Below are 27,272 nucleotides of genomic sequence, written 5' to 3' on the forward strand. Positions count from 1 at the left end.
AAAGTAAAAACAACAAAGGGCCAAGGACAGAGCCTTGGGGAACACCTGAGGTTACGTCAGCTTTCGAAGAATCGACGGAATTGAAGCGAACAGACTGGGAGCGGTGCGAGAGGAAATCGGCAATCCAGTCAACGAGTTGAGAGTTATTGGGAATGACTTTTAGTTTGCATAACAGTTTAGAGTGAAGAACCGTGTGAAAAGCTTTTGAGAAATCGATGAATATGGCATCGATTTGGTTACCGGCATCTATGCTGAGAAAAATGTCATGCGCAAATTCTGTTAACTGAGTCACTGTACTAAATCCCTTGCAAAACCCGTGTTGAGCCCTTGACAGAAGTTTAGTTGCTTCAAGAAATTCTATGATGTGTTTATAAATAATGTGCTCTAGGATCTTACATGAATGTGCAGTTAAAGAGATCGGCCTATAGTTAGAAAGAAGTTGTTTGTTGCCGGATTTATAGAGCGGGAGTACATTGGCGAGTTTCCATGAGGAAGGGACAATGCCAGTAGAAAGAGATTGTTGAAAAATAATTGAGAGATATCGACACGACCAAAGAGAATAACGTGCAAGGAAGGTGTTTGGGATACTGTCCGGTCCTGCGCATTTTTTTGAGTCAAGGTGCAAGATAAGGTTTAAAACGCCCTGAGTGCTAACCGTGATATCAGAGATAGAACGGTCATGATTAGGAAGACTGAAAGATGGAATGATGTTATTATCACGTGCAAAGACAGAATGAAAGTAAGCATTAAATGCATCAGATATTTCAGCGGGGTCAGAGAATATTTCTCCATTAATAACGAATGAGGTAAATTTCTCGAAATATTTCGTGATTTAACAAGTCGCCAAAACTGAGTCTACTGTTAGGTTTATATAAAGGTGCGGCGGTTGCCAAAAGCATTGTCATATGTCATAAATGATGATATGAATCAGTGAGTCAGTAGGTATGGGAGTCAGTCAGTCGGTCCGTGAGTGAAGTAAATTGTATTTTATTTACAAATATGAGGAAGGTTAAGGTTGGAAACGCCAGAGGTGTGAGTGTCTCTAACATATAGCACCTTTTTACATAACGAAGGAAAATAGTAACAGCTCGATTAGTCCAAAACATTATTTACAAAACGGTAGCATATATATTAATTGGCATGCCAGAGTTAGACCAAACAACCCTCATCATTAAATTAAATATAAACAACCTTAAAGATTAGTGAGTATTGCTGAGTCGTTATCAACTTGTCACGCTACAAATGTAGTTTTTTGTCGGTGCCACACACACAACATCTACTGACGTCTGCTTAAGACCGCGCATTGCTCAGAGCGGAAGCCATCAATCTTAGTGGCGCTGTCGTGCTTCAGCAGGATCGAAGTGGGTGAACTGGCTGAATACTTCGGCCAGGTAGGCAGCCCTGGGTACTCGGGTACTCTGCAAGTTTTGATTAAGAAAACATCTCGTGAGAACATTGGAACTCAATTATAGCAGCCACAATCACTCTGCTTTCGATCATGTATCATCGGACTTGACTTATATTATTATTACCAATGCGTTGTTCACGCCCGTTTACCATAACAATTAGCACCCTCCGGCGCACTCTAAGCAGGGTCACTAGAAATCGGGACAACAATACACTTTTGATATGGTTACACAAACCTTCGTGCCAGGAATTACGTATTGAAGGAGGGATGTAGACAAACGCAACTGAAAACATGTTGCTGTGTTTGCTCTTAAAAAAATGCTTAAATTTCCCAATAACGCATCCACCAAGTAATGTGCTGATGTTAGAAGTAGAGCCCCTTTGAATGTATTGATAAACTGCGGCATTCAGCTATATAGGACGAAGATAAGTTAAGAAAAACAACATGCAGAGGTTTGCTTTTCTGATTGAGAACAAAGTGAAAATTAATAAGAAATTGTCATCGTTTCTGAAATTCGTTGGTAATACTGAGGAATATTATTCGTTCTAAATGTTTCTGTGTTTTACGACCTGATATGGTTCGTCAGCGCTCCATTGATGTTTTTTTTGCTTGCCGTACTGCTTAGTTTTGGAAGTAGGAGGCCTCCAAGCTGCTTTGCTCTTTATAGATACACTGCGAACACAGAAATGGCTCGCCTTTCTGCGAGTACGCGAAATAAGAGGAGGACATTTGTTGAGACCAGCATAATTAATATATCAGGTGTCTTTTCTCACGTGGCATTGAATCATAACGGAAAGACTCGGGTATAGCAAAGGACAAATTTTCATGCCTCTGCCGAGAAGATTATCATTATGATTAATCCGTCTTAAAAAAAACAAGGTCATAACACATATTCCTACGGAAGAGATGTCGATGACTATACACTACGTTCATTTTATAATTTATACGTTGGACAAAAATTGAAACTGCAGTTTCTCCAAATAAATATTTTCGCTGCTTGAGGATAATTTCCCGCACAACAAAGAACCCTTCCACTAGGACTCCTAATGAGGCATTGCTAGATTCATGCTACCTGTACTTCAATAAAATACTGCATTTGCGCTCTAAGATTTCCCTTCATGATTACCTTTATGTTGGTGGCTGGCCAGAGAATTCGACCACTGGGTTTTTTTTTATTGTATTATATTAGAATTATATTAGCGGTCACTGCTCTTTTAGCTCAGGAGGGAGCTCTTGTACTGCGAGAAATTGAAAACACTTCAGCTGTGTAAGGAGAATATATTTCTCAAATATGCGCCTTAAAAAAATTCTTCTCTAGAGTCTAGAGCATCTTTGTCTAATCTTGGAAAGGAAAAAAAATATCCCGATGATCACCAGGACCATCTATCATGTCAGCAGCACATCGTCTCTACCGCCACATTGACCACAACAAGACTGTGCACCCTCCCCCTGCAAGAACATCTCGTTCCCGATTTCTTATTGTCGAATCATCTCGAGGCTCGAACGATCTCCCGCATGAAGCCGTACTCCTTACTACCCCGATCAAACTGAAGAACAAGATCTAGATCATCAACTACTAATTTGTCATGCCCATCTCTCCTATGCTGCCACACACCAAGGGTGCTTGAGGTAATAAATAAAACGAATAAATAAATAGCCTCACAAACAAAATTTAGATCCAAGATATTCCTCAAGGCTCTATTTTAGGACTACTTTTATAGTATACAATGTTGACTTCCTAATTTTATTTATACTACTCACTGCATTTTATACGATTGTGATACTACCAGTTTTGTAACTGATTTAATAACGACCTCACTGTTAAATTGGACGCCGTTTCGAGCAATATAAGGAAATAGTGTCACGATGATCACATAGTTATTATTCCCACTAGAACAAAATTTGAAGTCTTCATAATTAGCCATAAAATTTTTTCGTGAGTTCCTGCTTTTACATTTTCTTGTTATTATTCCAGCTTGTGATAATACCAGCTTTCTCGGCGTTATTCCTTTTTCTGCTCTGACATTATCCATCCACATCGTCCAAGTGAAAAAATAAAGGTCAGCATTTGGCACTACAGCTCTATGTAAAGCGCGTCCACATATACCATGAAACGTACTCTTAGCTTTTTATTATGCTTTCGTACACAGTACCATCAATTACGGGATTGTTGCATGGGGAGCCACTGACCATTGCCATTTATCGTCTGCGCAAGAGTTACAAAAGCACGTCATCCGCCTCATCATTCGCAGCTCTTTTGATACTATTTCTTGTTCCACACTACATGAGTAAAACACTTTTTCAGTGCACCATTTTTTCAGTACCATCTAAGAATCATCTTTTTTAAACCACTGAGTGACACCCCAAATTTTCAGTTTATCAATCCAATTCTCTTGACTAAGCACAACTCCACCAGATTTGCAGCAAATAAGAATTTTCTACTTATCATTGTCCATACCAATTCTACAAACTGACGTCGTATTTTGCAGCCATTTCATTTTTCAACACATTGCCATTAACACTAAAACCTCATTTCCATGCCTGCGGTCAAGAATATGCTGATCGCATTTTAGTTAAAATGCGAATTTTTGACTATTGTTAAACGACTATTACCTGTTTTATTGTGCTGTTAAATATTGTTTTTGTGCCGAAGCATTGTAATGTTACTCCCTCCACCTCAAAATCATCCGCTAAATATGCTGTTATTTTTTTCTTCTTTGTAATGACCTACCACTGGTACCGGTGCAGTCATCGAAATATGGAAACTTCGCCTCTATACTTATGACCTTTGCGAAATGTTCGAGCTAGTAAAATTTGACTTTGAACCTCTCTCAGAAGAAGACAGGGAGGAGGAACAAGGTTCAGGGCAAGCGCTCACTGGCACTGCTGTCAGAAACAAGGCACGAATCGACAGTTCCTTCTCCTGCAGTGAACAATAGAGAAAGTTCTCGCATTCGCAGACGCGCTGGCGCTGATACGTAGCATGTCCTCTCCCCTCCTTGGCTCCCTCTTCTTTCAACCGTTGCCTTCTTTTTCCTTCTATTTTCTCGCTCGTTAGCCTGCTCGGACTTTTGGATGTAGTTGTGGCCTAGCTAAAATCTCTAGAAACGGAATGTAAACAATAAAAAAAACGCACCAGAGATTTCTGACGCTTGAACATAGCTCACCCCTTCTCGACGAACGTGGCGATCACCTTGAGTAGATTCTCTGACGCGGCGATGTCTTTGTCGGCAAAGTTTATGTGGTCACGGTCCAGCAAAGGAAGCCCGAAAGTGTAAGGGAGGTCCATGCCGTGGCCTACACCAGCCCAGGACAGTGGCGCCCTCTTGGCAGGCCAGTGGCCGAACACGTATGTGTACACGGAGCCACCGCGAGATGCATGGGCTGCGGCCGCGGAATGCATGGGACACACGAACACACGGTTGCCCAAGTAGTCGAAGAACTTGCGCCGAATAGAAGCCTTGCTTGTAGTCTCGTTCGCGTCGTTCTCCAACAGTGATGAAGGCACATCTTTCAACCACGAAGAGATGCCCTGGAGGATGCAATGGAGATGGTTTTAAGCTCTAACTTAGCGGGTGCTTCTTGGGGCATTTTTCTTAGTGACTATCTCGTTGTCTATTCGAATGCACCTTTAGAGTCTGAAGTAAGTACTTGATTTTCTTTAAGAAAATAGGAGGTCGACTTTGAAAGTGTTCACCAGTGGCGAACCCACCCCCACGTGCGGTGGTGGTATGTCCTATCATAACGTAGGTGTCATGTGGAACGCTATAGATAGTGGACAGCGTTATATTCGCGAGAAGCGCTTTTGGCTTTCTTTTTCATCAAGACTGCGAGAACGCAGCCCCTCGCAATGCCATGGGAAGAAAAGAATAGGGAAGCATAAGACAGAGGCTCGTTACAAGTTTTACAAGACACTGCTGGGTTGTCCTCCAAGAACGGGCGTAGCTGTTTTTTTGACGAAGCGTTCCAGAACTCGACCCATTATGCCTTCGAGAAACGGCGTTGTACGTGGTACAGAAAATTTTTAGGACGTTTAAGCTCCACCTAAAGCTATGACGCGGAAGCGTTTATGACTTTCTCCAAATGTTTGTTTTATTAGTACGCATTTTTAGTTACATAAACTGGTTATCATACTTAATTAGTGATATTAGACCAAGTGCGAGGCCACAAGACGCTCAAGAGCTCCCTTTACAAAACCGAGAAAACGCGCCTCAATGACCTAGGTGTAGCGTGCATGACTGGCAACCCAAGAGTCATGGGTTCGATTCCCAACTAATGGCTGCAATTTTCTTTCAAGCGCAATTAACTTACTGTACATCATCACATGTCATATTTAAATATGAGTCATTGCTACGAGCTCTTAGTCGCATTTCAACTTAAGATTTGATCATTTGCATTCCATAGCTAAATGTTTGTCTGCACAAGACTGTCCACCAATCCTGAATTAGTCCGACAATGCGCAAGGATTGTCCTCCTAATGTGCTCTTTGACGGTACCGCGCTAAATTAGACTGCGACCGAGATACAAGTGTGTGCATCTGCGTCAGCCCCTGTGCGTAATGGTTTGTTCGTGTAAGGTTTGAGGAGAGAGTGCAGCCAATGGATATGCATGTGCTGTGTGCTTTACATAAGCGTCTTGATGTACCTGCGCAAGAATAAAAAAGTGTTTTTACTTGTTTTGTGTTTCCTCTTTCATCTCGTCCCCACATCTGTGTCTTTCCTTTTTCTAGCATCCTGGCTGAAGAGCACGCATTGCCCTTTTACTGAGCGTATAAATAGTGCCATATAACGTTTATTCATTACTGTGATTATGATTGGTCCCCAAGAAGGAACATTAGTGGTCATGCCTGTGTTTTTTTCCACAGCGAGGTTGTCCACTTTTTAGCCGTACAGTTGAGCCCACGTCTAACAAACCTGACGGTCGTGCGTATTCTTCGTTTTATCCGTGGTTATCACTAAGTGGACTTTCCTGTTAAAGCGGAAAATAAAAAGTTTAACTGTCAAATTCCTTTACGTGCGTCAGCTTATTCTAACCCCAGCCTACTACGGCAGTTTTAAACCTAATAGGCGTCGGTAATACGATTGCTGAATTGGTTTTGGGACGTTTTATAACAGATCGCTGTCGAAGAGTTCACGATAGCTGGTGTTAGGTCCGCCTCCCCCCCCCATCGACCTGATGACATTCGTAGCAGTGCGAGACTTCTCCAATTCGCGAACTGTTATTTTCTCCAGTGTAGGGCTTTCCGATGTCGGCGTCCTCATCTGCACAAAATAAATCATCCCAGGCGGCATCTCGTCGAGCCAGAAGTGCCTCAGAACCTTCGCCAGGGGAATGGAAAGTGCGATCTGTTATCTTCAATAACTATATATGGGTGGGCCACTGAAATCCAGCTGACACGAACCCGATACTGAGTCGTCAAATAAACAAAAAAAGGATGGGAAAGCGGCGAAGTCACGTAGCCGAAGGCAGCCTTAGTTTCTTGATTTTATATTATTGCGCAGCTCATCAAACTAACGTGGTTGAGGACGCTAAAACATGTTTGCAAGAGAGTGATGACAATTGGCTTGCTTTTTATATATTGCGGGTTGTACCTGCTTCAAGGAAAACAGGACCACGATAGGGGTACACTGATGAAAAAAATGAATGGGATGTTTGCGAATCTTCTGTACAACGCATTTAAAGCTCTGCTTGCCCGCAAAATCAATATTTGAAAGTTCTCAACGTTTATGTTACATAATAAGTGTTTTGTTGGGATTTTAAAATTTATATTAAAATAGGTTTCTAGGAAATAAAGGCGCAATAACTACCTCACTTCTCATATGACATCCCAAACGCGCCGAGATGTAAGTGAGGAAGGTGCGAAAAAAAGAATAGAGAAAGCGTGGCTTTAGTGAAAGGTAGCTAAACAATTTTTACCACATCGAGATCTTTAACGTGCACATGACGAGTTGCGCCACAGGTCACCAATTATTTTGCAGTTGCATTTATCCATGAGCAGTGTGCTAACACCGCTCATTCATATATATATATATATATACCTATGAAGAAGTTAACAGTAACCGAAACAAAGGTGCATAGGGGAACGTTATTTTTTTTAATGTGTTGTGCTTATCAGTGGGATAATAATGCTAAGATTAATAAATCGCTTAAAGAAAATTACTTATAAAGCAGCAGAAAAAACAACCATGCCGCCGGTGGGATCCGAACCCACGACCTCCGAATATCGCGTCCGGTGCTCTTACCAACTGAGCTACGGCGACGGCTGTCCAATCTGCTGCTCTCGTGGGTATTTATGTTTATTGGGTGTAAGCGTACCTTGAGAGTGTTCACCAGCGCCGCCCTCGACCATAGCGGCGGACGTAGCACGTCCTGTAATACCGCAAGTGTGACGTGGACCGTCATCTAACGGCGAGGGCGGAAACTGTGCGAGAGCCCTCTTATGCTACCTATGGCATCAAGACTGCCAGAACCGAGACCATCGTTAAGCTATTAGCAGACAAGGTAAATGAAATTAGGGGCCCGTTTGACAAACCTATGAAGAAGTTAACAGTCACCGAAACAAAGGTGCATAGGGGAACGTTATTTTTTTTAATGTGTTGTGCTTATCAGTGGGATAATAATGCTGATTAATAAATCGCCTAAAGAAAATTACTTATAAAGCAGCAGAAAAAACAACCATGCCGCCGGTGGGATCCGAACCCACGACCTCCGAATATCGCGTCCGGTGCTCTTACCAACTGAGCTACGGCGACGGCTGTCCAATCTGCTGCTCTCGTGGGTATTTATGTTTATTGGGTGTAAGCGTACCTTGAGAGTGTTCACCAGCGCCGCCCTCGACCATAGCGGCGGACGTAGCACGTCCTGTAATACCGCAAGTGTGACGTGGACCGTCATCTAACGGCGAGGGCGGAAACTGTGCGAGAGCCCTCTTATGCTACCTATGGCATCAAGACTGCCAGAACCGAGACCCTCGTTAAGCTATTAGCAGACAAGGTAAATGAAATTAGGGGCCCGTTTGACAAACCTATGAAGAAGTTAACAGTCACCGAAACAAAGGTGCATAGGGGAACGTTATTTTTTTTTTAATGTGTTGTGCTTATCAGTGGGATAATAATGCTAAGATTAATAAATCGCTTAAAGAAAATTACTTATAAAGCAGCAGAAAAAAACAACCATGCCGTCGGTGGGATCCGAACCCACGACCTCCGAATATCGCGTCCGGTGCTCTTACCAACTGAGCTACGGCGACGGCTGTCCAATCTGCTGCTCTCGTGGGTATTTATGTTTATTGGGTGTAAGCGTACCTTGAGAGTGTTCACCAGCGCCGCCCTCGACCATAGCGGCGGACGTAGCACGTCCTGTAATACCGCAAGTGTGACGTGGACCGTCATCTAACGGCGAGGGCGGAAACTGTGCGAGAGCCCTCTTATGCTACCTATGGCATCAAGACTGCCAGAACCGAGACCCTCGTTAAGCTATTAGCAGACAAGGTAAATGAAATTAGGGGCCCGTTTGACAAACCTATGAAGAAGTTAACAGTCACCGAAACAAAGGTGCATATGGGAACGTTATTTTTTTTAATGTGTTGTGCTTATCAGTGGGATAATAATGCTAAGGTTATTAAATCGCTTAAAGAAAATTACTTATAAAGCAGCAGAAAAAACAACCATGCCGCCGGTGGGATCCGAACCCACGACCTCCGAATATCGCGTCCGGTGCTCTTACCAACTGAGCTACGGCGACGGCTGTCCAATCTGCTGCTCTCGTGGGTATTTATGTTTATTGGGTGTAAGCGTACCTTGAGAGTGTTCACCAGCGCCGCCCTCGACCATAGCGGCGGACGTAGCACGTCCTGTAATACCGCAAGTGTGACGTGGACCGTCATCTAACGGCGAGGGCGGAAACTGTGCGAGAGCCCTCTTATGCTACCTATGGCATCAAGACTGCCAGAACCGAGACCCTCGTTAAGCTATTAGCAGACAAGGTCAATGAAATTAGGGGCCCGTTTGACAAACCTATGAAGAAGTTAACAGTCACCGAAACAAAGGTGCATAGGGGAACGTTATTTTTTTTAATGTGTTGTGCTTATCAGTGGGATAATAATGCTAAGATTAATAAATCGCTTAAAGAAAATTACTTATAAAGCAGCAGAAAAAACAACCATGCCGCCGGTGGGATCCGAACCCACGACCTCCGAATACCGCTTCCGGTGCTCTTACCAACGGAGCTACGGCGACGGCTGTCCAATCTGCTGCTCTCGTGGGTATTTATGTTTATTGGGTGTAAGCGTACCTTGAGAGTGTTCACCAGCGCCGCCCTCGACCATAGCGGCGGACGTAGCACGTCCTGTAATACCGCAAGTGTGACGTGGACCGTCATCTAACGGCGAGGGCGGAAACTGTGCGAGAGCCCTCTTATGCTACCTATGGCATCAAGACTGCCAGAACCGAGACCCTCGTTAAGCTATTAGCAGACAAGGTAAATGAAATTAGGGGCCCGTTTGACAAACCTATGAAGAAGTTAACAGTCACCGAAACAAAGGTGCATAGGGGAACGTTATTTTTTTTAATGTGTTGTGCTTATCAGTGGGATAATAATGCTAAGATTAATAAATCGCTTAAAGAAAATTACTTATAAAGCAGCAGAAAAAACAACCATGCCACCGGTGGGATCCGAACCCACGACCTCCGAATATCGCGTCCGGTGCTCTTACCAACTGAGCTACGGCGACGGCTGTCCAATCTGCTGCTCTCGTGGGTATTTATGTTTATTGGGTGTAAGCGTACCTTGAGAGTGTTCACCAGCGCCGCCCTCGACCATAGCGGCGGACGTAGCACGTCCTGTAATACCGCAAGTGTGACGTGGACCGTCATCTAACGGCGAGGGCGGAAACTGTGCGAGAGCCCTCTTATGCTACCTATGGCATCAAGACTACCAGAACCGAGACCCTCGTTAAGCTATTAGCAGACAAGGTAAATGAAATTAGGGGCCCGTTTGACAAACCTATGAAGAAGTTAACAGTCACCGAAACAAAGGTGCATAGGGGAACGTTATTTTTTTAATGTGTTGTGCTTATCAGTGGGATAATAATGTTAAGATTAATAAATCGCTTAAAGAAAATTACTTATAAAGCAGCAGAAAAAACAACCATGCCGCCGGTGGGATCCGAACCCACGACCTCCGAATATCGCGTCCGGTGCTCTTACCAACTGAGCTACGGCGACGGCTGTCCAATCTGCTGCTCTCGTGGGTATTTATGTTTATTGGGCTCTCGCACAGTTTCCGCCCTCGCCGTTAGATGACGGTCCACGTCACACTTGCGGTATTACAGGACGTGCTACGTCCGCCGCTATGGTCGAGGGCGGCGCTGGTGAACACTCTCAAGGTACGCTTACACCCAATAAACATAAATACCCACGAGAGCAGCAGATTGGACAGCCGTCGCCGTAGCTCAGTTGGTAAGAGCACCGGACGCGATATTCGGAGGTCGTGGGTTCGGATCCCACCGGCGGCATGGTTGTTTTTTCTGCTGCTTTATAAGTAATTTTCTTTAAGCGATTTATTAATCTTAGCATTATTATCCCACTGATAAGCACAACACATTAAAAAAAATAACGTTCCCCTATGCACCTTTGTTTCGGTGACTGTTAACTTCTTCATAGGTTTGTCAAACGGGCCCCTAATTTCATTTACCTTATATATATATATATATATATATATATATATATATATATATATATATATATATATATATATATATATATATATATATATATATATATATATTTGTTTGCTGTTGTGCGTTTTCATTTTACCATGCACTTCATAAAAACCGAGAACGCACAACTGCAACTCACCTCGTGCAGTGCTCTCTTGAGCTTCTCTATTTCAACGTTGTCTAGATGTTCAGCAAAAAGCTCAGGTTGGGGTTCCTTCATGATGAACAGTGTGAGAGCCTCGTCTGAGGTGACTCCAGTGAGGAGGTCGACGCCCACTTCGAAAGATCCGTCACGGACTGCTACGGACGGCACTTCGGGCAAAAAGGCATCATGGTGCGTAGGCAGGAAGGGGAACAGCTTTCCGGGCACCGCTTGAAACGCTGCCAGCAGCAGCTCGTCGGCTGACCTGGCATGGTGACAGTATGGAGTGCAGCCGCTTTTTTTTGTCTACTCATCTATAGAGTTGTGAATGCAACCTTGACACTACGCTCGGTTTTTAGACGTTTTCTCAGTGCAATGGAAAATACATTAGATATCTATACGCTTTAGATTGTTCTGTGGTGCTTACCTGACTCCTGAGAAACAAAACTCCGAAACTAGGTAAAATGAGTCCCCATTGAAATTCAGTTGTCTTAGATTTGGCTAACAGTTTCGTCTGCGACATCACTCAATTTTCTAGTTCTTTGATTTCATCCTTATGAATGTTAGAAACAGAACGTAAATAACGATGCGGCTGGGGGTACTGGCATGGTCACAAAACCGACGCCACATTGCGGTGGCGCCGCGAACAAGCCTAAGAAGGACAGCCGACCGCGCAGCTACATTGTCTGCGGCGTTGTATATCAATTTTGCGGTAAAATCAGGCATTGTTGCTGAAATTAAGGAGAGAAATTATAACTTAGGAGGCTATTGCTAAAGGGTCGTAGAAGAAATACTGTATTAAAATTTTTTCATCACGTTTATTACTCTAATACAGGCATCAAGCTCGAAAAGTATATCAAGGCACCAAATTATATATCGAAGCGACTGGATCACGATTTGAGGGTCAGGGAAATTTCTTGTAGGGGTGACGTCTTGCGTTACTCTTTTTTGTTAGAACTGTGCGAGAATAGAACAGTTTACCATCAAGCACTCTGTATATTTCGATGAACAATGCTTTTTACCATGTGTTGAAATAATATGTAAAGTGAGAGTTAACGTTTGTAGCCCCCCTGATGTAATGTCCTATGGGCGATGCAGGTATCCAATAAATATATAAATAAATATTATATAAATGTTTCCCTTATACCGATATAGAATAATGAGATAGAAAGATAGAAGAGCAGTTTTTAGCCTGCGGTATGATTATTACGAAATCCTTTCCGGAAATCTACGGTATTTGAAAAGAGCCTGCGATACTGACCGCTTTCGTAGGCAACTGAGGACCTCATCGGGATGTGACGCAAGCGTTCTGTTGGATGAGCGGCAGCCGAGAATGGCTGCCATGGCGTCACCCTTGGCGGTGCTCTCTGCTGCAGACTCCGTTACATCCGGCGCGCTGACCACACCGCTCATCGCGATAGCCCTCTGGAACAGTCCCTTGCTAACAGGTGACAGCATGTGAGCGTGGACGCTAATGGCACCCGCACTCTCCCCGAACAGGGCGACGCGTGACGGGTCCCCGCCGAAATGCGCAATGTTGTTCTTGATCCACCTGCAGATATAGGAGCAAAAAATGCCATTCCGCCTTGGATTCAAATGTCTTTCTGTGTCAGATTGCGTGTGTAGTTTCATGTTCACAGAGCACGCGACAGAATATGGAAACCCAGTTACGCATCGCTAGGCATCTGTGCATCCTTATGTATCTGTGTTTGATGGCCATGTCCTGTCCTATATAAGATCGCAACTGTAAATGAACACGAAAAGAATGTTGTTGCCGCATGCATGCGCGAATGCCGTGACATTCGCGCACGGACAATAAAACAAACAAAATGCTGAAATGAGACAGCAGAACAAGGAAACCAGTTATCAAGCAAAAGGAGCGGGGCATCCTTATCCAAAGCTTACAATTATTTCCGGACATTGTATGCGTCGGTTCAGTAAAACGCGCTTCCTTTTTCTTAAAGGCAAAAAAACTGCCTGTTTTGCATTTTTTTAATCTGTGCGCTAAGAGGATGGTTTCTCTCGGAAGTAATGGGATCCAACAGCTGTCGGCTACCGCTCCGCGTCTCTTGCGTCGCAGGTTACCGGTGCCGACTCCTCAACCACGGCAACCGAAAGCATTATATAACACTCAACTCGCTGTTTTATCCACTTTTCTGTACGTGTGGTAGAAAAAACACAGTTATGCCTATTGAGAAGGGCGACTCACAGGATTTGGCCTTGGAGTACAAGACATGAAGACGAGCGGTTGAACCCTGGTCGCAACGGCCACGTTTCCACGCAGGCATCAGTTTGCTGTGCGATGTCAGTTCAAGTTTAGGAACCCCAAAAGTTCAGAATCAATCTGCAGCCCTACACAGCAGAATTTCTTTCTTCTCTTACGACCTCCTTCATTCCCTTACCTGACAGCGCGGTCAAGTTGCCTTCCAAATGTGAGATAGAATATGCCCTTATATTTTCCTTAGAGCTAAATTTTATTTTTCCTGCTCAGTTATGGATTTCCGCTCTACGTCTTTCCCGATAGATTATTTTGATAATTGTTTTTGATGAAATTAAAGAGTGAACACATTACGGACAGCTAACAAATTACAGCCGAAGCTTGGGCGAGTTGGTATGTCCTTTAAAAAAGGAACAGCCCGACTTTTGACAGAGACGAAAGGATAGACACACAAGGACAAACAAGGTCGGACACCGGCTTTAATAGTCATTACCACAGATCTCTGAAGTAAGCAGTATGCTATGAAACTGCTGTGGCCTAGTGGGGGTAACAGCGGTGGAGCGGCCATAGGATTGCAGGTAAACAAAAATTTTGAAATCTGTTGAATGGTTTCAAAGTACCTTCCGGAACAAAATACTGAGTTTACAAAACGTCATTTCAAAGCCAATTAACTTTTAACACACCGTAATATACGCACTTTGTAATTACCACTGGGGAAGAACGAGGGTGCACGAGGCGTGATCGTTGCCCTTAGATTATAAACGAAATTAGATGAAACTTGGCCAATTATTTCATCTTTTAACAGAGCACATATCACGGCAGGCATTTGTTAGCAACAGGCAAAGAGCATTAAAAGTGTTTGTGAAAAAAACTGACAGGACGATAAAGAAACATGACGCGAGAAACCTGCGAAAGCAATGTTGGTCTGCCCGCAGTGATTAATTTGGCTTAGTTTAGTTTAGTTTAAGAGGGTTTAACATCCTAAATCGACTCAGGCTATGAGAGACGCCGTGGTGAAGGGCTCCGGAAATTTCGACCACCTGGGGTTCTTTAACGATCACTGACATCGCACAGTACACGGGCCTCTAGAATTTCGCCTCCATCGAAATTCAATCGCCACGGCCGGGATCGAACCCGCGTCTTTCAGGCTAGCAGCCGAACGCCATAACCACCCATTAATTTGGTGCTTCTACCCTAACGAACGCTTTTACTGTCAGCCGAAGCCGGAAGGAGGAGACTGGCTTTTCTTGAGGGTGCAGGTGATATTAGTGAGTGGAGGTGCGCGCCGAGAGTGAGGGTGGACGAAGAGATCGTGCGTGCGGAAGGGTGGTTGCTGGTGTGCCGTGCTTCAGGAGCGGATTTCGCTTTGTCACTGCTTTTTTTTTAAATGCCGCCCTTTTTTAAATTCCCGCCCATTTTTATTCCGCTGTCTCATAGCGTCATCTCGTATCGCGACAAAGGTTATCGCGAAGTTTGCTCGTGGCTTCTTGCGTTCGGCGTGAATTGCTGCGCATGCGCCGGCAGTTCACGAAATGAATTGTTGGTTGCCAGTCTGCCAGTGAAAACATCGTAATAAAGCTTCCTGTTGCTTGTCTGGCGTCTTGATAAAACAAGCTCCTGCCCGTGTTTTGAAGAGGGTAGAAGCCCTTGGGAGAGGGGGTGCTTCTGGCTGATGCAGGCTTTATTCGCAGATGGTTCCCGCGGACGACACCGGCAAGCCCTGATCCAGACGTTCAGAGCCTCGCAAAATCATTGCTTGCCTGGATGCGTTGAGTATATGCCTAGCACGAGAATTCCGTCTCGCTGCAATACCGGCTCATCGTTTATTCTGCGTAGCACCAACCCGTTGTCTAATACTGTTGTCTTTCTGCGCAAGACAACAGTGTATGTAAATCAAATAAAGTTCTGGCACGACCGAAACCTTCTTTCGCGTGTCCGCTAAAACAACACAGAAAACTGAATCAGCCATCATGCCTCAGTTCAGTTATTCTTGTTTGTAAAAATAAATAAAAACAGTCTTAGGCAAGAACAAGCCTGTGCTTTCGCACTGAATCGAATGCTGCAAACATTCTAATTAATTTTTGCCAACATATACTGGTTTTATTCCAGCGGTAAAGATATAGCGGTAGATAGTGGGCAAATATAATGTGCTGTGATCCCGGAGATGCTTTGCATAGCGTCTAGACGCTCGGTCTGGCGTGTGTTTAGCCGAATCGCATAAGCACCACAAGCACCGCGCCTGGCTGGTGCGTGTGGTGCGTTTGCTTGAAAATACAGACCTTCTATCCTCAGAAGTGTAGACAGTCTTAAACCGGCAAGATGTGCGAACTGCGTACAGTAGCATTCGATGACGCAAACTGCACCCCTCGCCACCACCGATGACCCCGAGAGCCCCCTACCTTTGTAAATACAGTGTGGGTATGTAGATGATATGGCTGAGAGGGAAAAGAGGCCTAATAACTGTATGAAACATTTATTCCACAAAACTGCCCAATCCTTCGTCGTGAATTTGTCCCATATTAAGGGAAGTAAAAAAAAAACAACACGCATGGCTTCTGGTCTACTTACTTCAGCGCTAAGTATTGGTCCAGCAGTCCCATGTTTCCGGGCGCCTCCGGGCTGCCGGCGTTGAGGAAGCCTAGCACTCCGACCCTGTAGTTCATGGAGGCCACAACGAAGCCTGTCTTGGCGGCGATCACGACACCCGTGTAGTTGTCGTACGAGGCCGAGCCATAGGTGAAGCCGCCTCCGTAGATCCAGACCAGCACCGGCGCGTTCCTGTTTCCTTTCCTCGTCCACACGTTCAGGTGGAGGCAGTCCTCGCCGTATTTGACGTCGCCGGTAAAAGGCAGCCCCTCCAAGGGCTGCGGACAGCCGCTTCGGCGGCTAGTCGCATCCAGCGTCCCCTTCCATTCCTTGTAGGAGCGAACATTTTTTTAAAGCTCTAGACAAGTATTTATTTTGTTTCGAGATTTTTGTTTTAATAGATAGGGGTCCTGAATTGTGAATAATTGACCTGAAAAGCTCGAGCACGACGCAATGAACTAATTACCAGGCCATTCATTACAGTAAGTTTCGGTTTCGATCTCTGAGAGCTTGAGCATAGCGTGACATCAAGTCGGTGTAGGAGCGTAACACAAGTGCCCCCTAACGCCTTGGCTGTGCTCATGTGTGCACACAATTCAATGGCGCACACACGGATTTTGCAGTGCACTGAACAAGAAGGTTGCGACTTGCGAGATTGGCGAGCGAGATCCAGCCGTTTGCGTCACGGTGCTCCATTGCGCGTCATAGGTATCAATAAGACATCAAGTATGTGACATCGAATGCTCTTCGTGGAAATGTCGCTTCAGGCGGGTTTTGAATGGTGAGGCCTGTGTATAGTCTGTGATTAAAACCAAACTGAAATATCTTCTCGGTGAAAGGAAGTGTTGATATTGCCTGGGCTGCATCGCTGTAAAACCATGAAGGCTGCCGTATTTGTATCTGAGCTTCATAATCTCGTGTCTATCGCGCTTTAAACAAAAAACGTGTTTTTTTAACGTAATATTTTTTCCATTTAATTTGCAGAAAAAAACTGTGCGTATGTTTTTGATCAGACACTTCGAAACTAGTTCCCGACGAGAAAGTGCCCTTAGCTGAGTAACTAGGGCTTTTCGAGTGATATCAGCCACAGGCACTCGTCCATTATCCTCCTCGAAGCCACCATGTGACAAGTACTCAGTGGCTTTCGATGACTTTCTCGAGCAGGAAGACGATTATAATGCGTTATTTCAGGAGCATAATTAGTTCTGCAGGTTGTATACTTTTGTTGCAGTTTTTTTTAGCATCCACATGTTTCACTCTGTGCACCTCAATAGGTATTAAACAATTGGTAATAAGTTAGCATGAGAAGGATCTCTGTGGCTGCAAAGGTCGTCCATCGTCTGTCAGTACCAAGTGGAAGGGCTAAAGGTGGGTTCACACTGGCAAGTCGCAGTGGTCGCGCAACAGGTTGACATTGATTCGCTACGCTCCCCCCCCCCCTCCCCCTTTCCGCTTTTCTGGGACTTCGGTAAACCGTAACTAATTGCCCGAAATCGGTCGCGCGACGGTTGCGCCTCGCCAATGTGAATCTTCCTTACGAGTGATGTTAGCATACTACGTATATGAAATAGGTAAATTGGCTCGGATATAGGGAACGTTAATACGCCACCTTGGATATAACGCCCTTTCATGGTGTATCTTCGCCTATAAGGAACCTCAATATGGCATCAATGTATTAACCTCGGGTATAACGAGCTTTTGTGTGTTGTATCCCATATATAAAAAGCCTAAGTATGCCACCTCGGACATAATGCACTTTCTAGTCGGGACCTAGGGTGTAACGAACCTAAGTTTGCCACCTAAGATATAACGCACTTAAGTGAGCAAATCTCAAATGCAACGAATGATTGGCCAGTAACACTTTTAAACGGTCTTCTGAAGACCGCCTATATTGTTTCTTTTTGTAGTAGGCAGTCGCTTTTCATTCCGGACTGAATTCGGCTATAAGGGCCAGGTGGTTTTATAAGGCAGGCTTTTTTGCAAGGCGATAGACTACTTAGTGCACATGTGCGCTGCTAGCATCCCGAAAGTGAGAAAAAAATGTGCATTTCCTTTGGATTTTAATTTTTCTGCCTTAAGGGAATTAGCTGTTGAAGTGTGGGGCACATTTTATCCGCGAAGTGCTTCGTTGCCTCCATGAATATTGAGTAAGGATTTGCAATCTAAATAGTTTTATAGAGCGCATAAAATGTAGACATTCTGAATTACACAAACAAAATAGGGCGCGTTAATAATGGTTAAACAGAGAAGTACCGTTTTCAGTCTGCGCTGTAAACAGATGAAAAATAGAACATGCGATGCTCTAAGAAATTTCATTAATAAAAGTAATTTTTACTAGAGGAACATGCGCTATTGAAAATGTTGGTGCCCGTTGGGTATCTATGCTTTATTTTGGATAACCTTTACTATTTTTCATATGCAATATTTGCAGTTTCGCTCATTTCAGTTCTTACTTTCAGGTAGGAAGCTTGCGCAGAAACAATAAAATTCTCGGCGACATGTAGAATGCCGGAACCTGGGACACCTTGAATGAATGACTGCAATAGATCTTCTCAATTCCACATGAGCACGTTCAGCAGCGTTAAAGCATGTGCGCACGTAAACTCATAAATAGACATTCTGCATGCGATGATGCTGGGATATCAATTTCAGAGTTCGAAATACCTTATCTGCCGTGAGTCGAATATTTTTAATGGTTTGCGATTTTTTTTCTTTTCGTGCAATATTCAGTGCGATGACGGATATTCAGTATTAGTCTCGTTTTGTGCGGAAAGAATTTATGGTACAAGGTTTTGAGAGAGAAACGAATTTATGCCTGTGCTAAAATGACCGAAGAAAAATTGGCGCTTTTTAGTGAGCAGACAAAATTGTTCCTGAAAGCATTACAACACTAATGCCCCACGTTGGGTGAAAAAAGAAGCAATCATGACAAGCTTTTCTCCTTCCCCCGCACCGCATCAGCGGAAAGGGGGGGGGGGCGCAGCAACTTTTTCCAAGCTGTGGAAACTCATCTGCGTAGCCTTGTTTATTAGAAAAAGAATGTACATAATTCATAATCTGCGGGCCACGTCTCCTGAATAGCCTAAGACCGTTTTAGTAAGCCGCTCTGCTGCCACCGCATACAAAACCGGTCATGCCACATGAAAGATGCTCAGCAAATTTGTAGCACAACCATGGCATAGTTACTTCTGCCAGAAACTAGAGCCGAAACGTTCTTCATCCATATGAAACGCGCTCTCTTGCTACGCCATTTATTGGCACCAGTCCGCTGTTGTGACTGGGGCTTGAGGTGTGCTTGTGCAAGTGACAAAATGCAAGTGTGCCTGCCAAGAACAGCGCGATATCATCCCCTACGGCCTCCGTAACAGAGACCAGGGAGCGAGGGCAGGGTACCAAGTGTAAAGAAAACAAATTTGAACATTGCAAAATTCAGCTGCAGGGTGATCTACGTAATTTTTAAGTTTTTATGGAAGTGAATTTTACAGTTTGTATTAGAGACACGGCCTAGAAAACGAGGCGTCGTTTATCTCAAAAGAATCGTGTGCCCAGTAGCGACCGCTTTGAAACCGTTTCACAAGCCTTTTAAGGATTTGTTCAAATGAAACTAAATGGCGTTTAGTGCATCATGTTCAAGTTAGTTGCTTAGACTGCATACAGAAGGAGGTTCTAGAGAAAACGACTTTATCGGGACCTCCTAGTGACATGTTTTACATATACGTCCCGATATCCTAAGGGTGTTGCATGCAATTTGGCTATTTTTTTTTGCTTCCTCCTTCTGAGTACAGAAAATTTCATTTTTTAGTAATATTGGTTCAGATCTTCTCCAGCTGATTTATTTGCGCTGAAATTGAGGGCAAAGATTAAGCAATACAAATGTCAGAGATCCTCATACCACTGCTGAGAAAAGCGCTGCTTATGCAGGTAACAATGTACGATAATGCCCATACAAAAACGTCCTATGGGCGTCTGTGGAAAAAGCTATGTCCGCCTATGGCCTTTTATGAACGTCTATAAGCACCGACAGAGGTGCTTATTGCCAGCTATTGAAAAATCTATGCCACTGAAGCTATAGCTTTGGAACCATACAACTGTCTTAAGCTCTATATAGAAAAATATATCAGCCTGTATATACAGCTATAGACAGAAATAGGAAAGGTCTATAGCTATTGGGGCCAAAATCCTATAGCCGGCCATGGGACATTTTTGTATGGGTGCAAAAGCCGTTAGGCAGTGTGTTTTTTAAATGGAACGCTTCGCCCAAAATATTGAGTAAAATAAACTAGCCACTTTCGAAGAGGTGTCAACCAATCTTAAGTGATATGAACTTTTAGGTGTTTACCTTGGCAGGAACAGGAGGCTTAAAGCGTAGTTTTCCGACTGGGGGCTGCGCGTAGGGTATACCGCGATACTCTTCTATGGTGCTACCCAAGATCTCAATTTTGCGGCCTCTCAATGGTCCAAGGTTGGTGGTACGCTGAACGTCGTAAGCAGAGCAAAATAGCGCCTTGAAGGCAAGCGCCAGAAACACAGGGCTGATCATGCTGATGGTCTTTTTAGCCTCCTGAAAAGCAACAACAATAACACTTTTTAAAAAGGACATTCCAAAGGTTTTCTCGCGATTTGGAGCACGCATCCGTTAATCTGCCTCCATTCCTTTCATTTCACCTACTTATCCACTTCTATGAGCTAAGAACGGATTTATTGGCCATACGATATTGAGAAGTTCACTTTGCTGGCACACCTTCAAACATACGCGAGAAGAGATGATCGGAATAGCCACGCCAACAGTCGTGAATCAGCCCTCATTGCAAAAATAAGGAAAAATAGTTGATTTCTGAATCTATCAGCGATAACCTTGTAAATACCTTGTGGGCAACGGACAGTAAGCTGATTTGTTTGCAATATTTCAAGTCATTGAAATCTAGTTTGCTAGGAGTTAAGACAATGTTAGCGTTCTTCCAATCACCTGGTATCCTCAATGTCATTAGGCAATACGTATACATAGGGGTTGGAATTTTAGAGCTTTATTATATGAAAATTCGGCGGAGGTTTTATTCGGTTTTAATGTCAGGACGCCATTTGCGGTTTTATTCGGCGATTATTATTTTCGACCAATGAAACACTGAATTTTTCCGATGATTTATTGCAGCATTTTTGCGTGGACAAAAGTCATTTAAAGTTATAAGTATTTTGCCATTCTGAACAACCAGTTTAACAGTAATTAGGGTGCAAATGGCAATGCTTGGAGCTGCGCTTGTCGAAAAAATTTCTACTCTCAATAAATGAGTTAGTCAAGTTGAATACAATAGTCACCAAAAGAAGACAAAAACGGAAGTGTAAGTTTACTTCTAAGACCTAGGTTGACAAGTTACATTTGGGGTGTCACGCTGCGTTGAGCGTGAGGGTCGGGCATCACGTGGTGTGCGTGTTGATGGCAGCGATGGAACTGCCGCTCAATCGTCATGGTAGCCAAAACAATTTTGTGGCGCCCATTCGCGGTCTCGTGTCAATGTCCCCCATGCATTTGATTAGCCTAATTAACTGAATAACTGCTCTGAACTGGTGATGATAGTGAACAAACAGTGCCTACCTAGAATACGGTGTGGAGATGCTGCTTCCCGTTCGGCAGGAGCGTGTAAGCCAGCGCAGAAATAGGTGAATACACAATGCTCTGCTTATCCTATAATACCATCGTTGCGTCTTGCCCTTGGGTTCTCTACTTAGATCATTTTCAAGTTTAACTAAGTGTAAATCTCATTAAGCAGGCAGCTTGCTATGCTTTTCAAGCCAAAAATTCTGAGCTTTTTCTGTTAACACCGAATTTAGAAATTTGAATTCGGCGTACTTTTATCTTTTTTTTTCGGTTTAAACCAAAAAAGTCCAACTCCTACGTATATAGGATGGCTCGTTTTTCTACCACAATCTCCCCTCCGTCTTTCAACAGATCTGCTGTTACCCGATCCTCACCAGCTGCTTTCCCCCTTTGCATTGCTCCAAAGGCTGTCTTCACTTCCTGCGCTACTGGCTTTCTCCTTAACGTTCTGATTACAATGGCTACTGTGTCTTGTTCTGTACAACTCTTGGGCTATTTTAACTATCTTATCCATATTGCCCTCTTTCAATCATGACGCATACATCAGGCTTTTTTTTAAGCATAGTGTCCCCTACATCGCCTTTAGGCGACCTCCGTTCTTTAGGCTATGCTATTGTCTCCACATTAGGCTACCTTGTGTCGGCTACATTGCGCTTAGTTTTGAGCCTTGATAGCTCTGACAATTCTATTCGGTCTGCAGGGTTACACACTTTCATGTTTTTTGCATTTTTTCATCAGATTTTTCGTCTTTTTAGAAAGCTTGCCAGTATCCTGTAGAACCATCCTACCACCTACTTCAACTCCGTACTCTGTCATGATAGCTATGGGATTATCCTTAAGTATTTTGAACTTTAAGATCGTCTTCCTCGCTTAAAGTGAAATAACTGTTCTGTACCGATAACCTGAATTCCTCTACCTTCCCTTTTACTGCTAACTCTTTAATGGACTCCCAGTTCACTAGTTTCTTCCTTTGCATCTTCAAGTGTAAGCAGTGATCGCTGAAACGAACTTTACATGAACGTCCGCATCCTGAACGATGCCAGGGTGGACGCATAGTGTAAAGTATATTTCATGTTTAGTCTCGCTATTGGGGTTCTTTACACCTTCACTTCATGTTCTCTCGTTTGCGGAAGAATCTATACATAATATATGTGAATTATTTATCGTTGCGAACTCAACTAATAACTGCCCCCTCCTATTCCCAGATAACATGCATAAGTCGCTCACTGCCTGCTCTCTGGCCTGCTTCATGCCCACCTTCGCATTGAAATGTAGTGTAGTTTTGGTTTCTTCAATGACGATTCAACGTCTACTTAGAAGCTTTTAACGATCTCGTCATCATGGCTAAGTGTAGGCGCATCGGCACGCACCCCTTTCGGCTTGTACCTCTTATTATTCCTCATTACGATAGCTGCCAGCCTCTCGTGAATACCCCAGAATTCCTCTATGTTGCCAGTTATACCCTGATTAATGAGGAATACACTCCTACTTTTATACTGTCCAATAGCCCACGAGGGCTGCGTGCCCACTCCTTAATACTATATACACCTAATCTGTCCTCCAAACCTCACTGATTTCTAATAAATCACATTTAGTACCAGGTAGTATCTCGAACAGCACTACTAGCCAAGACGGACTGGATAAAGTTCTAGCATTAAACATTGCCAGGTTCAGCTTCCATCCACAGCCTGTCCGAAGAAGTGATTCTTAGCACGTTCCGCGCGTCACAGGTCTGACCGCGGCCTTTGTCAGCTGTTTCGTAGCCGCTAGTGACTGAGGACCCAGACCCAGGGTTAATTGGCTTGTTCATAGACGATTGTGGCCAAGTACTACACCAGGTTGGACAAATAGTGCTCTGGTGAGGAAGTGCGCTGGCAATTCTTTTAACGGAGATCAGACCGCACCACAGACGTGGTTGTGCAATGCCATCAGTAGGCGGAGCTCCTATTTTTCAAACTTGAAGGGCAATTTCGCGTCACCGGGATTTGAACCCTTGTCTTATTGCACGGAAGGCGTATCCTCCACCTCTACGCCATCGCTGCGACATCTCGTCTATTGGGTGCCTGCATTGCGATTCGCCCGCTATTTTGACGACGCTGCTTGGTAGCTTAACTTTCACGATTTTTCTTTGCTGCATGGTCAATCATGCGCACATTCGAGAGCAACGTCAATCATTATCTTTAGAATATATCAGTGCAATGAGGCTTGGAGTCTGTCGTGTCAGATTCGTGCCGCGTTAGTGATGAATGAGTGTCGCAGCGACTCAGAGAATATTTTTATATTTCTAAAAATTTTCGGTTTTGTTTGCGTCCACGTAGAATAAAACGAAAACACATTTAAAGACTAGGACTCAGGGTGACTAACACAAAAGGATTAGGTGAGGAATGTGATTTGTTATAAATATAAATGAAATTGAACGCTGGGCTCCACAAGGTCCTCACGGAGCTTTAAAGCTCTTCCTTGTCCTCGTTCACATTAAGCATAAGCGAAGGCTGTGAAAAAGAGGCTGCGCCGCCTTTTCACATTTTTCACATTTATATGTGAGGTTAAAAGGATCACATTGGCACGTACTAAAAGACGACAAAGTGGCCAGTAGGACGCCACCAAGCGCTCGCGCTAGTCCCACCGCTATTAAAATCATGCAATCGCCATCAGTTATCTAGTCCAGTCTTCATCGGCTTGCCGTCACGTAACATATGGTGTGAGGTGCGGGGCAACCATCACCATGCTGGTCTTGGAGCTGTGTCTGCCTTGGTCGTAAGCTTTGCGTTCCGGTTCTGCACCGCCCTGTTGTGCCCCAGCCCGCCTGACTAGAACCGACCTCGCCGTTCACCCTAGCCCCACCCTCGCTCCGACCAAAAGACACGACGAACTGATCCTCCTGAACAGCCCCTAAGCGGCCCGACCGATCCGAGACACGTGAGAACACAACCCCCCCTCCCCGTGCCGTTTGGTGCGCTCTCGGTCCTCGGGTGCAAGCTCAAGGAGACCTGTGTGCCGCCAGCTTTGTGGACCAGCGCTTATCCGATCATCTCCTTATCTCTTTCATCGTAGCTGTCAAGGCCTACCTGTTTCTTCTCTTCTGTGTTCATCCCTCCTTTCACGCCCATCATCATGTTCTACGCTTCATCGCCAGTGGCATTTTTTCTAGTTCGCGACATCGCCACGATCGCCCGCTGGCCCCGCGCAGTTTCACGGACTAGAAGACGACACAGTGGCAGTGGCGCGACACGCTGCACTCGCGCTAGGCCCACCGCAATGAAATTTGTCATCACCATCAATCATGATCTGTCTTCATCGGCTTGCCGTCACGTGAAAATATACTTTGAAATTTTATGAGTGCAACAAGGAGTGAGAAATCGCTGGTGATTTAGCATTGCTAAGCACAAAATATTTTCTGAAAGTGGAGTTTTAGAGCGAAAGTTCTACTCCACCCGTTCTTCAAGGTCATGTCGGTACGAAAAAAGGCCTTGAGAAGCAGTGGAGCTCAAAATAAAATTAATAAAGTAAAGATCACTGCAATTTTAAAATAAATAAAACAAGGACAAGAAATAAAAAATCAGATATCAAGTATCTAAAAACAAGAAAAATTAAAAAAATTAGATAGCTCTTGCTCTGCATTAAGCTTCGGCAGATTTAGGATACACCTGCGGCAATTTTTAGAGGTGGAATACACCGTTATCTACCTGAAAACCCGAGTGAGGTGTCCAGTGACCCAAGGATCCAGGCATGTGCGTATTCAACCTTTCAATTGTCAATGCCAGTTCACCCATTGTGCTAGGGTGGCCCATGCTCCAATGCCGCGTTTGTGCAGGAATTTGGTCAACGTCAACGCATATTGCTCTAGTGCCGTGTTACCGCTACAACGATCTATACGCCACCGCATGCAGTGCATATCTCCCTATCACTACCGCTACTTAGCTCGAACTGCGAATATCAATTTGATATTAGTATTAGTTGATGAAGACGATTTGCAGTGGCCAGCGCGAAACTATGTCGTAGCTTAACACGAGCCGTGTCCGATTGCTGCGGTAGCCTAGTGCTCTTGCGCAGTTGCCAATAAAGCTGCTCTTCTCGCGCGGCCGTAGGTTTGAATCCCTGTCGCAAACATTTATTTAACTTAGTTTTGCTTATTTGTTTCACTTGGCAGAAAATTACAAACATCTCAAGATTTCGATAGGGGTTTCTACTCGGAATAGTGAACTTGCACTAGCATTTCAGGGTGAGATGAAGCTGTACTTACACTCGCCAGGATGGTCAGCGGTTATGATGCACGGCTGTTGACTCAAAAGGAGATGGTTCGATCCCCGCCACGGTGATCGCAAATCGATGGGGGCGGAATGCTCGAGACCCGGTTATTTTGCAATGTCAGCGATCTTTAAAAAAGCCCAGTAGAGTCGACATTATCCGGAGCTCTTCACTACGGCGTCCACCATAGCTTGAGTTGCTTTGGGACACTAAACCCTATGAGCCAAACCATTCTCTGCATAAGCAGTTTTCGCTGTTGCATTCCCTCTGACCACGAAATATTTCTCTTAGCTAGTGCCATTAGGCTGTGTAATGTCTCTACTTGCTTACCAAAGGTAGTGCCGTTAGGTATGTCATGCTACGTAATAAATGTCAGCGGGGGGGGGGGGGGGGGGGCATAAAATATCCACTTACCACAGAGACGAGGCGCGCAGAGCGAGCACAGCCGTGCACAACCTTCGGTCTTGACACGATGAGCTGGGCACACGAGGAAAACCATATGCGCCGCAACGAAGAGAGAAGAAATACATGAGGGGTATAGAGGTAGACGACCAGTTTCCTCTTCGGTATGATTACACTTGGCAAGTGTCCAAGGCAACGTTGCAAGCGGGAGAGAAAATCAAACATGCAAAGTGATGACTGGTCTTGATGGGGTAGTAGAACTTGTCGGGGTAGTTAGTTCATTATAGATGCGAAGAAAACGCTCCGCGAACAGGACACGAATAGCGAAGAAGCGTTTGTGTGCGTCTTTCCCTCTTTGCTGTCCGTGTCTCATTCGCACAGTTCTTTCTTCGCATCCTTGAGGGGGACAACACTCCTAAAATGAGCTGCATAACATCGGTGGTTCTTGGAAGAAAGAAGCGCACGAATTATGGTAAATTACGCGTGAGCTCGAATGCGCGGGTTGGCAGGACAAGGCGGAAATGAAAATTGGCTAGCCAGCCTTGTTCTTCTTGCTCGCAGATACTGTGGATTTGTTGATAATAAAACACGCATTTTGCATATCACTTCATAGTTGTAAACCACATAATAAAAACGAAGTCTTAGTATTGTTTTTCGGTGAGCACATCAAAATATATTTCAGTTCGCATTCCAACAAGCACACGTTTTGAATAATCGTTTAGGTTAACTGGGGCTATGTCTTCGAAAGAGAAATTTCATTTTCCAATTCCTTCTTTCACTGTCATGATACCTCCGTCCAGTGGGGTTACCTCTGAGAGAGGACGTCACGCTGATCCAAGATGCCACTCATTTGGACAAACACGTCCAGCGCTCCTATCGCACTGTTCTGCCGACACGAAGCCGCGTTCAACTCGCCTGACGAGTTTTATCGACGCTAATCAACTTGGGCCAAAGCAA

The 27,272-nt window shown here is 44.4% G+C and overlaps 1 protein-coding gene across 1 annotated transcript; it reads right to left on the reverse strand.

Moving 5' to 3' along the window:
* Positions 1–974: 974 nt before the first annotated feature.
* On the reverse strand, positions 975–26,388 carry LOC144104931 (acetylcholinesterase-like). The gene is made up of 7 exons (XM_077638161.1): positions 26,328–26,388; positions 20,412–20,633; positions 16,055–16,401; positions 12,530–12,820; positions 11,266–11,533; positions 4,576–4,940; positions 975–1,418 (listed from the first exon to the last, which is right to left on the reverse strand). Exons 2-7 carry the CDS (start codon positions 20,610–20,612, stop codon positions 1,277–1,279), a joined length of 1,614 nt encoding a protein of 537 aa, XP_077494287.1. The 5' UTR covers positions 20,613–20,633; positions 26,328–26,388; the 3' UTR covers positions 975–1,276.
* Between the last annotated feature and the right edge of the window lie 884 nt (positions 26,389–27,272).

Source organism: Amblyomma americanum, chromosome 9 (genome assembly GCF_052857255.1).
Source record: "Amblyomma americanum isolate KBUSLIRL-KWMA chromosome 9, ASM5285725v1, whole genome shotgun sequence".
Lineage (NCBI taxonomy): Eukaryota > Metazoa > Arthropoda > Arachnida > Ixodida > Ixodidae > Amblyomma > Amblyomma americanum.